The sequence below is a fragment of the Momordica charantia genome (genome assembly GCF_013281855.1).
Source record: "Momordica charantia cultivar OHB3-1 chromosome 5 unlocalized genomic scaffold, Mcharantia_2.0 BLBB01000005.1, whole genome shotgun sequence".
NCBI classification, from domain to species: domain Eukaryota; kingdom Viridiplantae; phylum Streptophyta; class Magnoliopsida; order Cucurbitales; family Cucurbitaceae; genus Momordica; species Momordica charantia.
In genome coordinates, this window is record NW_028275163.1 from 5357470 (window position 1) to 5369746 (window position 12277).

The 12277-nt window shown below is 31.4% G+C and overlaps 1 protein-coding gene across 1 annotated transcript; it reads right to left on the reverse strand.

Moving 5' to 3' along the window:
* Window positions 1-9157: 9157 nt before the first annotated feature.
* Window positions 9158-10872, reverse strand: LOC111009387 (transcription factor MYB78). The gene is made up of 3 exons (XM_022282454.2): window positions 10561-10872; window positions 10346-10475; window positions 9158-10181 (listed from the first exon to the last, which is right to left on the reverse strand). The coding sequence occupies exons 1-3, from the start codon at window positions 10724-10726 to the stop codon at window positions 9590-9592; spliced, it is 888 nt and encodes a 295-aa protein (XP_022138146.1). The 5' UTR covers window positions 10727-10872; the 3' UTR covers window positions 9158-9589.
* Between the last annotated feature and the right edge of the window lie 1405 nt (window positions 10873-12277).

Genomic DNA, 12277 nt, shown 5'->3' on the forward strand with positions numbered 1-12277 from the left:
AAGTTTGTTACTAAATATCGGCTTGCAATGCACAAGTTCAGAGCAAGGTGATACTTCCAACCAAACGGAGTTTACCGAGTTCACAAGTTTACCTTTTGGTCGAGTCTCATGGATAGCCACAATTGTATCATAGCCTTTCTTTCTTCTCCACGGGAAGTATGTTTTTACCCTCCAACGCACATTAAATTATTTATTTATTTTTAAGTATAACATGTGGGATGAGGGATCAAACTTACAACCTGAAAATATATGTCGTTGTCTCGCTTTGACATATTAAATTAAATTAATGAAATCTATTATCAAAAGGAAAGAATACTAAATAAATGAAATGAAATGTGGAATTGTGCTGTGTATTTTCCGGCTTTGGGTTCACCGTATCCCATCCCACTGATTTCAAAATCAAATCATTTTCTCTTAATTTCTTTGAATTAAAAATCCAATTAAAGTTAAAGAAAAATTGGAAATTGGAATTAAGAATTAAAGAATTTAGAAAGCGGGTTGACCCGTGTTTCGTGTGCCGATGATCCAACAACAAGTAAACGGGTGCTCTCCTCACCCAACCAACTACGCGGCTGCTTCTATTTTCTCCCTATGTTTTCAAATTAAAAATATCCAATAATAATAATTGCAAATATTCTAAATCAATATAATAATATAATCATACTCCGTCAATATCTAACTTTTTAATTCTCATAATAAATATCTTATTTTCAATTTCTTAACGTGATCATGTGAACTTTGACAAATTAAGATGGACAAATATGACTTAATTATCGTTAGAAAAAAAAGATTTCTATTGTATTACTTATGGCGATAGGAATATTTCATTCCACCAAATATCTGACACAGCAACTCTATATGATTTCAACACATACCCATATCCATATTATGGTTTTGTTAAACAATTGGCGGTTAGAATAATAACAAAAGACCATTTACAAAAATTTATCGAACATCAAATACAAACAAAAAAGAAGCGTCATATTTTTCGATCATCTTCTCGTTTACGTAGAAAAAGTGAGACATCAGTCCAATCTGTACAAGACTCATTCAACCCGTAATTATCGCAACAACTCAACTACAACAGCTTTGCTCTATAAATGCAACCATATCCTTGAGATAACTAAGGAGGTGTAATTTAGTATTGAATGGTTGAAGGCTTTTTTTTTTTTTTTGGGGCACACCAAAATGTTGTTTGTCAAACAAATAATGGATGTGGCTATCGTTATCCACACAACACCTAACACCGAGTAAGCCACCCGAAATCAATGCAGCCAAACAAGGAGCTTCCAAATTAAACGACTTAGATTTCATTTTCATATATATATATATATATATATATATATATGAAAATGTTTTGTTTTACGTAAGAAAAATGGATTTTTTTTTTTAATTTTTAGTAACAAGAAAAATGGATTGCTGGTTGTTATTGGTTTTGGACTTATCACAAGAAATCTTCGATGACTTTTGCTCTTATTGTGTTTCAACTTTTTTCATCTCTTTATAGTACTACACGTGTAATGTCTAAAGTTTATCAGGTTTAATTTAATGTCACTGATTCAATATTTATATTATTTTTTTAAACGCGAATATATGCTATGTTTGGTGACTGATTTCTTTCAAGTTTTTTAACGACATAAATTTTGGTAATTTTTTCTATTTCTCGTTTTTTATTTTTCAAAAAACGTTTCTAAAAGTTTGTAGAAATTTTAGCAAAAATAAAATGAAGCGCATTGTTTATTATTTTTGTTTCTATCTTTTTTTCAAAATATAAATAAAATATCATTTTATCATTCTTGACTTATAAAATGCATAATTCATTTTAAAAAGTAAATATCATATAAAAATTTTGAACATTTAAGGGTAAAAAATAAAATTCATATAAAAATTTTAACTTTAAATGTTAGAGAATGAAAAACAAGAAAGGTTCCAATGTTTTTTTTTCCATTTTAATAATAATCATTAAAACAGAGAGACAAGAAAAAATGACTAAATGTAATTATATGTTTATTTGTTAAATAGAGAAAACGAGAAACAAGAAATGAGAGGAAAAAAATAAACACTACCAAACATACCAATGTATTATGGTTAACGATGGGTTGAAAAGTAACTTTTATCTCCCTTTCTAACATTTATTTTTTCTAAAAAAAGAAAGAATAAAGGTTTGCATTTTTTTGTTCAACAAAGTAAGAGAGTAATGCGTGTGCGTTGAATAAATTACCTTGTGAACATATCAATCACATATGTGTTTCATAGGTCGGAGAGCAAATGTAATGTATATATAGATTAACTAGCCGTTAAAATATATTGCCAATATGGGTTATAATTTGATAGGTAGTGAAAATATCATATTGCATAATTGGGAGAGATTCTACATGCGACTCCCAAGCTCAGAGGCAAACTTAAGATCAGTTAAAATCATACCTTACGATTTTGTCAAAGAAGGACTCAACTCCAACGAACACGATCAATGAAAACATGTGTGTAATGAATCTTAAAGTTATCTTATACCATTTAGATGATGGCAACTCATCCCGTAGTACCTAAATTCCTTGATTGTACGATTAAACCGCTAAAAAAAAACATATTACAAATCTACCACCAAATCAAATCAACCTTACCTTAGTCATGAAGCGCAAAAAAGAAATTTTTTTTAAAAGATCCAAAAAAGAAAGAAGGAAAAAAAGGGAACGAAAGAGGGAGGATAAGCATTGACGGTTGACTCACTGTTGAGGGAGAGATGGAAAGGGCAACATGAGCACTAACCCTAAAATTAGTTACGTCGAGAGGGAAAGAGAGGGATAGAAATAAGTATCATTATTCAATTAAATAATTTAACCCCCAAAAAGTGCATATAGAACCAATATTCAATGGACAATGAGAGAGAGAAAAAAACATGGGTCAACTTTAGATTAAGAATGATACTTAGGTGCTGATGTGGTCAGGATCCATCTTTATTCTGTTGATCGTATCGTTAATGTTTTGACTGATAAGAGAGAAATGCACAAAAAAACATATTCTTTATGGTTTAGAAAAATGACAAGGCAAAATATTTAGTGAGATTAATAACAAAGATATATACGTGCTGACAATTCAACAATTAAGTGTTTTTCTTTAGGGTTTAAAGCCTATTTTTTGTCACTTACACTTTTGGCTTTGGTTCAATATTAGTTTCTACTTTCAAAACATCTATTTTTATTCTGTATTTTCAAAATTTTTGTTTATTTTAATCTCTATACTTTTGAAACGTCTATGTTAGGCCCTATAGTTTTAAAAAGTGATAATTTTTGTCCCTTTACGTTTCATTTCTATTTATTTCGATCACAATTTTAGTATAACAATTAAAACACAAAATTTCTTGACATGTTTAGCAATAAATTTGCACTAAAAAATTTCCATTGTACATAAAAAAAAATCTATGTTAAAGACCAAAATAGTCTCCTCTCAAAAATACAGAGATAAAAACAAAAATTAAAAGTAGATTATTAAATTAAACATTTTGAAAGTACCAATACCAAATGAATGAGAACGGAAATTACTAACCAAAATATATTGCATGTTTGAAACTTTGTTGAATTAAGTAATTTGGTGGTGGTTGTTGTTGGGTTTCGTGTGCAGCCTCATTATCCACCTTCAAAACTTGAAAAATTGAGAAGTTGAAAGTTGAAAAGTTTGAAGTTTAATTGAAGTTGTGTGGCCGCCATTGTTGCAGAGCTTTCTGAAACCGAAAGCTCGCAAACTCCCATTAACATTCCCCTTCTTAATTTAAAACCTCTTTACTATTTCTTCTTCTTTAGTTTCCCATCGCTTTCAATGTAAAGCCTTCCACGCAAGTCCAAACCCACCACCCATACATGCCGTCTCTCTTCATCATCTACATTTCCCATTTCCCTCTCCTTTTCTCTTTTCGAATTTTCTCGATCATCAAACCTCGAATGCTTAAATCTTGTTTTGGTTTATAACCGTTGACCGGTTTATAAAGTGTGCAAACAAAGTCCTACATTAGTTAAAGAAGAGAACAATTATCAAAATCTAACACATTTATCTATTTTGATCTAAGTAAAAATTAGAAAGAAATTTGTGTAAGAAAATTATTATAAGACATACCCAAGGATGAAAGTAACATTTAAGAGGGAATGACTTTTCCTGTATATTTCCATATTGAATGAAGTTTATTTAAAATGATCTAGGCAACTAAATACTCTTAAAAGAGTCTTAGGTTTGCAAATAGTTCAAACAATATTTCACATTTGCAAACATTGACTAGAGGGACGAGAAGATCATAAAATTAGATGTGAGGAGCAATACTTTCACGATATTTTAGGTGAAACTAAAACAAAATCACTAGAATTTATCCTTAAAATAGACAATATATTAATTCTACTTTGAAATTTCAACATGTGTCAACATACGTTCCGTACTATGCTAAAATTAAAATTTATAGAATAATTTGAATTAGCTTTGTGTCTAATTCAAAAAACTCGAAGATGAAAAGGGAAGTTAGACCAGAAGAATGAATCATTGTTATATAAAATTTACTCCAAGTGGAAGTGGGAATGTGAAGGCTTTTAACTCCAAAGGGAGAAAAATTAGATGGGAAGGGCAGATTGGTAAATATGGGGAGAGTTGGGCCCCACAAATAATGCGGTTGAGAAAGGCATGGACGGGGGCAGGGCAGCACCAGGGTTTGGGTTCGAATCCAGTGGGCCCCATCAACTCTAGACTGACAAGTCAGTTTTAGACGGTCCCTTACGAAATTGAGTCCAACGGACAACACACGTGTGGACAATCTATTTGCCACGTGTGCGTTTCGAGTTGGAGTCCAGCTGTCGCCGTAGATATCTGAAAACCTCACGTATCTCACTCAACTATATGTATATAGAACAATAATAATTTTTTTATTAGTCGTGTAACATTTTCTAAAAACAAGTTTTGATTTTTTATTTTATTTCTTATTGTCAATCATTTTTAATACAACTTCATCAATCATATAGGCACATGTTTCATTTTTATTTACCTCATAATAAAATACTCGTATACATGAATCAAAATTTTAAAGGTATTCAAAACAGATAAGTGGATAGTTTGATAAATTAATTCATATATTAAATATCTAATATCTAACCAGACTTCCATTCTAATATTATATTAAGGATAAATAAATCACTATTTAATTCAAAAGATTACATTGTTCAAATATATTAGATATCTAACCATTTTTTTTAACTTTCGTAAATTGCTCAAATATATATCAAGTTTTGAGATTACATGTAGGTTAAATAATTAACAAGGATAATTGTGAAATAGAAAATTGAAGAGTAGGATTAAAATAAGATTATTTAAAAAGAGAAAAAGAAAAGAAAAGAAAAGGTATTTTTGGGTGTTGGTTTATTATTTTATTAATAAAATTTGTCGTAGGTGCAGAAGTGTGGCGAGAGGGAGTGGAGAGGGGGCTGTTTCAAGGGTTGCGGCTGTCAGTGCTTCTGTTGAGGAAGCCTAATTCTGTTTACACGTGGCAGTTTCTGAACAGGGTTACTTTTCGGGACCACTGCCAATGGGGTTACTTTTCGAACACGTGGCTTACGTAAGAACCCCGCCGCCATACCCAATCTCCCGCCCCCCTTTTTCGCCCTTACTACCATTTCATCACGTTTGAACCTTCCCTTCCGCACGTGCACCCCCCCCAATATTTTTTCTCCCTTTTTTTAAAAATAAAAAATAAGATTTATTTGTTTTTTGTCCCCAGAAGAATAACTTTTATCTTAAATATACCCATTTATATTGTGTACCAACAGTACTTTTCTATAGATGGCACTATGGTATTAAATATCGTCATTTTTATCGATATTTTTTTAGGATTACGAAAAAATCGACAAAATAGAAAAAATATCAACAAAATATTTATTTATTAATTTAAATATATTTTTACAATTTTTTAATTCCCGAAAACTTTTACAAAAATATTCTTCAATATCGACATTTTATCAATATATTCATGAAATTGAGATATCGACATTTTCATCCCATTTGAAACCTTATATCCACGATAGCAAAAAAGAATTTACAATGAAGTCTCTCTCTCTTTTAATTGTACGGTTTGTAAATTAAACCTAACATTCACAAAACAATTTAAATACGTGGCATGCAAATTATACCCTCCATGACATTAAGTTTTTTTTTTCCCCTCCGTTGTAGATTTATGACTAGTGGTAAAGATTCTTATGGTAAGTAAATTATATAATTTCTAATTATGTTGGATGCATTTAGGGTGAGTTTGGAAGTGATTATAGAATGAGTAATTTTGAAAAAAAAAAATATTTAAGAATAATTGATTTTTCAAAATCACTATTCAAGTGATACCTTAAAAATCAATTTTGAGTGGTTTTATGTTTTCCTAAAATCAATTTTTTAACCTGCTAAACATGATCAATGGAAATGGAAGTGATGATTTTGCCATGCCAAAATCACTCCCAAACACATCCTTAAATTAGTTGAGCATTTTTTTTTTACCTATTTGATTTGTGGCTAGGTTAAATTATTTCATAATTTAATTTTAGAGATATTAATTTGATCATTTTCCAAAAGTGAATTAAGGTTAAATTAGATGAAGGTAAAAGTTAAAGGTAATTTAACCAACTTACTACAAAAGGTAAAAGTTTTCTTCTTCTTTATATAGGTGTTATTTTGAAGAAGTAATTCCTATAAATTAAATATAACTTTCAAGTTGAGTTATATAAAACAAGTCATGCATGTGCTTAATATGATTTATTGAAAGATGTGGTAAACATTATTCTTGCATATCTCAATATAAGTTATATATATATATATATATGTTTTGTCCTATAAAACAATATAAAATCTTTGAAATCTAAATATAATTCAATTACTTAATTAAGTTATATATCTTCAACCAAAATATCAGAATTCAAATCTTATCCCGTATGTTGTTGAACTAAAAAAATTATTATTATTCTTAGTTTTAAGTTTGTTTAAATTATTTCCATTAATTTAAAATTTTGATATTAAAATTTCATATGCATCCTGAGATAATAAAAATTAGGCCCAAAAACAAGGATGTAATTTATGATCTTTGTTGAAAAAGTAAAAACGTTACAACTCTTAATTATACCTTCAATAAGAAAAACATGTTTCGCTCAGAAAATTAACACATCTATCTTTATGGAGGCGTCAATTGCTGCTTAGAGGATAGAGAGTGGGCAGACCACCAAATTGGTCTCAGATGCTCGTTTCTTCATAAGAACGACCTGCAATACTTAGTCCAATTCTAGAGAGGAAGATACAAAAAATCAACCTACCCAGATCGTGAACGCCCGACAAGACAACCTTCGACCCAACATGCTCAAATCCGAGTCGAATCTCTGGTCGAACACTCAATATTAAAGTCGAACTCCAAAACTGATTTGAATATTGGAGTGTTTGTTCTCTTACAAGTACTTCTTTGCCAAGTAATTTTTCAGCTCTCTACGGCGGTCCATCCAGCTCGTCCAGTCAGCCTACCTTCTAGGTCCACCTCGACCATCATTTATTGCACGAACATACCTTCTCTCGTTTACTTGCCACCAAGTATAGGAAAGTAAAAGTGTTATTACATTTGAAAAACTTCTAGAGTTCTAGTAAAGCAAATAATATAATTTGAGGGGGTAGTAGGAAAATATTGATAATTTATGAGGCTACAATGTGAACAAGTGGTAATATGGGGGCAACTTTTGGGTTGCAATTTGCAAAAAAAAAGAAAACAGGGGGACAGAGTACATAGGTGGCATTCATTAAACATGATAAGAACATGTTTTAACTTTTGAAAAATTTAGCCCCATAATAATGTCCTAATTAAATTTTAAACCCCAAAAATCAACGAATGAGGGAGTGCCACGTCGGCTCCCTTTTGGCAATCTAGAACAATGGGGGGCACTTTTGGTCTGGTTCAATCCCCGTGGACATCAATATCCTAATTATAAAATTAGTTTATTGTTTTCTAAACTCCCAAAAAAATTATTATTTAAATATTTAAAAGTGGAACCAATTATGCACGTCTTTCATTATTTTAATTCGACATTATCTACTTACACAAAACTATTTACTTCCCACTATGAAAACATTTAAATTTTAAAATAACGTAAAATTACAAATTTTATTTTATTTATAAAATGGATGCAATTCACCGCTTTAAAAATAAATTATATTTCAGGTGGTTATTTTAAACACTGCTCAGTATATAAGATATTTTATTATCATTTTTAAAAAAATTAATGGTTTGATCCTTGCCTCTCAATTGTTGAAGTAAAAAAAAAAAACAATATTTCATAGTGACTTTCTTATGGTGATTTTATTTTTAGCGGATCAAAACTTAAAATATTAGTGAGATTTAATAAAAATATATTCATATAGAAGCTCATTATGACCTGTGTAATCAAGTATAGTTACTTTAAAAAATCAATAGTAACTCTTAATTACTACTAACATATATGTAAGCAAGTATTCTTCATTTGTCTCTCTTAATATTACTTCCAAAACAAATATTTTTTACGTAGATATTTTATTTTTTCCTAACTATCAGGTTGGCTTTCTATGAAATAATACTTATTTTAGGAAGAGGTACTTTCTTAGGAATTTTAAGACATTATTTGAGATTAACTTAATTATCTATTAGTTTTCAAAAAAAGAGAAAAAAAACTTAATCAATCCATTAAATCCAAAAAAAAAAAAGCATGGGAACTCTATACACTAGTTAGCATGTATTGTTCATTTGTTTGTTGTGGTGCTAAAAATTATATAAAATTACAATTCAATTCCACACTGAATACTTCTCTTGGTTGTGAGTTTGAAAGTTATTGGCTTTTGAAGAGTCATTTTTCCTCCTACTCACACTATAAACATGAATTACTATTTTATAGGATACTAATTAGCAAAGTATTTCGTGTTAATCTCTCACAAAATAGTTCCTTATTATTCATAGCCCGTCTAATAGATATATTACATCACCATTTATTTATCTATATTACCATTTTGTTTATATGGGATTGGAAATATATGGTAATTAACCATATAGATATGTAGTAAGAATTTGTAACAAAGAAACATAATCATAATTTTTGAAGTTTTAAAGTCAAATTATACATTAAATATATATATAACACGATTGAAATTCAATATGCACACTAAATTTATAATTTAACCATAAAAAGAAAAAAAGTTAAACAACTAAATATTTAAAAGAAAAAGTAAAGGGGGAGGAAGAAGCTAGCTAGCTAGCATTCCCTTTGCCTTTGCGGAAGAGCCAATAATTCAAAGAATGAGATACAGAAAAAAGAACCCTCAAGATTCAATTTTACAAATTTCCCCCAAACCCCAATAATTGGAAATCTAAAGAAACAGTTAAAAAAAAAAAACAGAATAATCCAAAAAATTGGACCCTGTTCTTCGTAAAATCCTATTAATTCTTCTAATTCCCCCCCTTCTTCCAAGAGGCGAAATCTTGAGCTCTACAAATTATGTGTATGTTCCTCTTCCCCTTTTATTCCTCTTTGTTCTGTTTTTTTCTTTTTTTTCTCTTTTTTCCTTTTTTCAGATGTTAATTTAACTGCTGCTGCAAGAACCACAAGTCGTCGGCGCCGGCGCCGTTCCACAGGCTCTCCGACATGTCGACGCCGCCGTCCGGCAGCCACTGGGAAGAACTCTGCTCCATGGCTTGAAAATCTAACATCCCTTGGTTGAAGAATCCGCCGGCCGGGCTCTGCAGCGGTGGCGGCTCCTGGCTGTAACCCATCGGAAAACAATCGCCAACACGGAAATTGTTGTAGCAATCCGTCAAATCCGAGACGGAGGAAACCTGCGTCCCGTCGGAGGAGACTCCGCCGCCGCCGGTGCCGGTGCTGGAATTCTCCGACGTGTAACTCGGCGTCACTTGTGGAGTTCCGACGAAATCGTTCCCGTTGTTATTCACGATCGTCGGCGGCGCCGCGGCGGAGGACGCGGCGGCCGTGGCGGCTGCCTGAATCCGTTCGACGAGGCGCGGCATCCAGAGATATCGCATCGTGTCCTTGAATTGCTTGCTGTTAACGTCGCATTTCAGCTGTTTTGCGTGTTTCTGCACCCGAGTTCTCCAGTAGTTCTTTATCTCGTTATCCGTTCGTCCCGGCAATTGTTGGGCAATTTTCGACCATCTAAAAAAAATTTCACAATTCAATCTTTTCAAATTTCAAACTATAAACTAAAATAAATATATGTTCATAAGCAAAAATTTATAATAAAGTTCAAAGACTTTTGTGAAACTATATATTTATATATACATTTTGCGAATTTTAATTAACGAGGGAAATTTAGCTACCTATTTCCCCATCGGGAATGAAGTTCGAGAATCAAGAGCTGTTCTTCGAGCGTAATGTTTCCCCGCCGGACGTCCGGCCGGAGATAATTCAGCCACCGCAGACGGCAGCTCTTCCCCGTTCGCTTCAGACCTGAAATTTTTAACCAATTAATGAACATCGATCTTCGAGAAATGCGCGAACGATTAAATAAAGAAAATCGGAATGAGTTAGGTACCGGCGCAGCGGGCGAGGGAATTCCACCGGCCTTCGCCGTGATTGGCGATGTAATTGATCAGAGTTATGTCCTCCTCCACCGTCCACGGTCCTCTCCTCAGGTCGCCGTCGTCTTCACCGCCGTGGAAGCTACCGGCGTCGAATCGTTTCTCTTTACTACCGTCCATTTTCCGGCGATCGGTTGGCCTGATGCGGCGGCAGCTTCGATTTGATTTTTAATTTAACAGAGATTTTAGAGAGAGAGGGAGAGAGAGCGGAAGAGAGATAAAGTTAGAGAGAGAGAGAAAATTTGAAGAGAGAGAAGTGGGAGGATAGAGAAGCAAGGGGGGTGGTTTTATAGATAGAGAAAGTTGAGGGTATTAAAATGGGATAAAAATAAAATAAATAAATAAGAATTATGGGAAAAAAAGAGTGGAGGGGGGAAGCCGCAATTAGGAGTTCAATTAATTAATTAATCACTTAATTACCACTTAAGCTTCATTATTAATATAGTTAATGCTACTCTCGAGTTGTACATTTTGACTATTTAGAGCCCATTTGAAATTTGAGCTTAATTATTTTTATCTTATTTTATTTGAAATTGTAATTGAGATTATTGTTCAAATTAAACATTATCCATATTCAAAACCAAACTCGATAAAATAATATTATTTTAAAGCTATTTTGTGCTAACAATTTGAGTATATTGAGTGGTTCTTTCCTTTTGAATTGTATACTTGAATTCTTTCTATTTGTATACTCTTCAGAATTGTTAATGTTTTATCTTGTATAAGTATAACTTTAATTGAGTTTACCCAATTTTTTTTTACCCATGTGGGTAAGTGAAATGAGTCAATTTTAATATTAAATGAATTTTTTTCAAAACCAAAATATAAAATTTCCAATGAATAAATAGCTTATAAACTACACAAAATTCAATAAATAAAACAGTCCAAACCAAACAAAGTCATAAAAATACCTAGACCTAAGAAAAAAAAATAGAGAAAATTATATTGGATAGCAAAAAAATTATATATATTTTAAAAAATACCAGTACTTTTAATTTTTTTTAAATGTCTCAAACTTAAACATTTTTTTCTTGAAGTGGTGATTTTTTTTTAATTCAAATCAAATTATGCTATAGGTATATATTATATACTCGCTGCTATATTTAAAAGTACATATTTTACCTAAAAAAATAATCTCAATTAAAAAGCTAACTTAAAAACACTCAAATTCAAATATCAAAATGTTTAAGTTCAATCCAACTAAATAGTATTCAATAAAAATAAAATAAGTATTCACATAAATAGTTTTACTCAATTACACGTCTCGGAAGGTTTGAAGAACTAAATTAAATAAAAAAATATAACTAATAAAAAGTAATAATTGGATGATTGATTTAAGTTGTAATTTTAATTAGAATTGAAAGAAATGAAAACTCGAATAATAAATAAATTACAATGCAAAAATAAACTCTCATCAATAAAGTGGAAAAACAAGGAAGGAAGAATTGATGGAAAAGGAAGCCAATGTTTGGCTACATCTATAGTCTCGTGTGGCAATGGCCGCAGCTTCCAGCATTTGACGGCTCGCTGTCTTTCTTTTCTCCCTATTCTACCCCCTTCCCTCCTCCTATGCCTTCTTTTGTGGAGCCCCAAATTCGTCTCATTTCTTTCAAGAAAAAAAAAAAAAATTTAATGCTCAATATATCTATCTGCAAAATTATTATTGATAAA

Coding starts and splice junctions, on each gene's coding strand:
- LOC111009387 (XM_022282454.2), bottom strand. CDS start 10,726: ATGGACGGTAGTAAAGAGAAACGATTCGACGCCGGTAGCTTCCACGGC. Junction 10,476..10,560: donor TTCCCTCGCCCGCTGCGCCG/GTACCTAACTCA, acceptor TAAAAATTTCAG/GTCTGAAGCGAACGGGGAAG. Junction 10,182..10,345: donor CATTCCCGATGGGGAAATAG/GTAGCTAAATTT, acceptor AATTTTTTTTAG/ATGGTCGAAAATTGCCCAAC.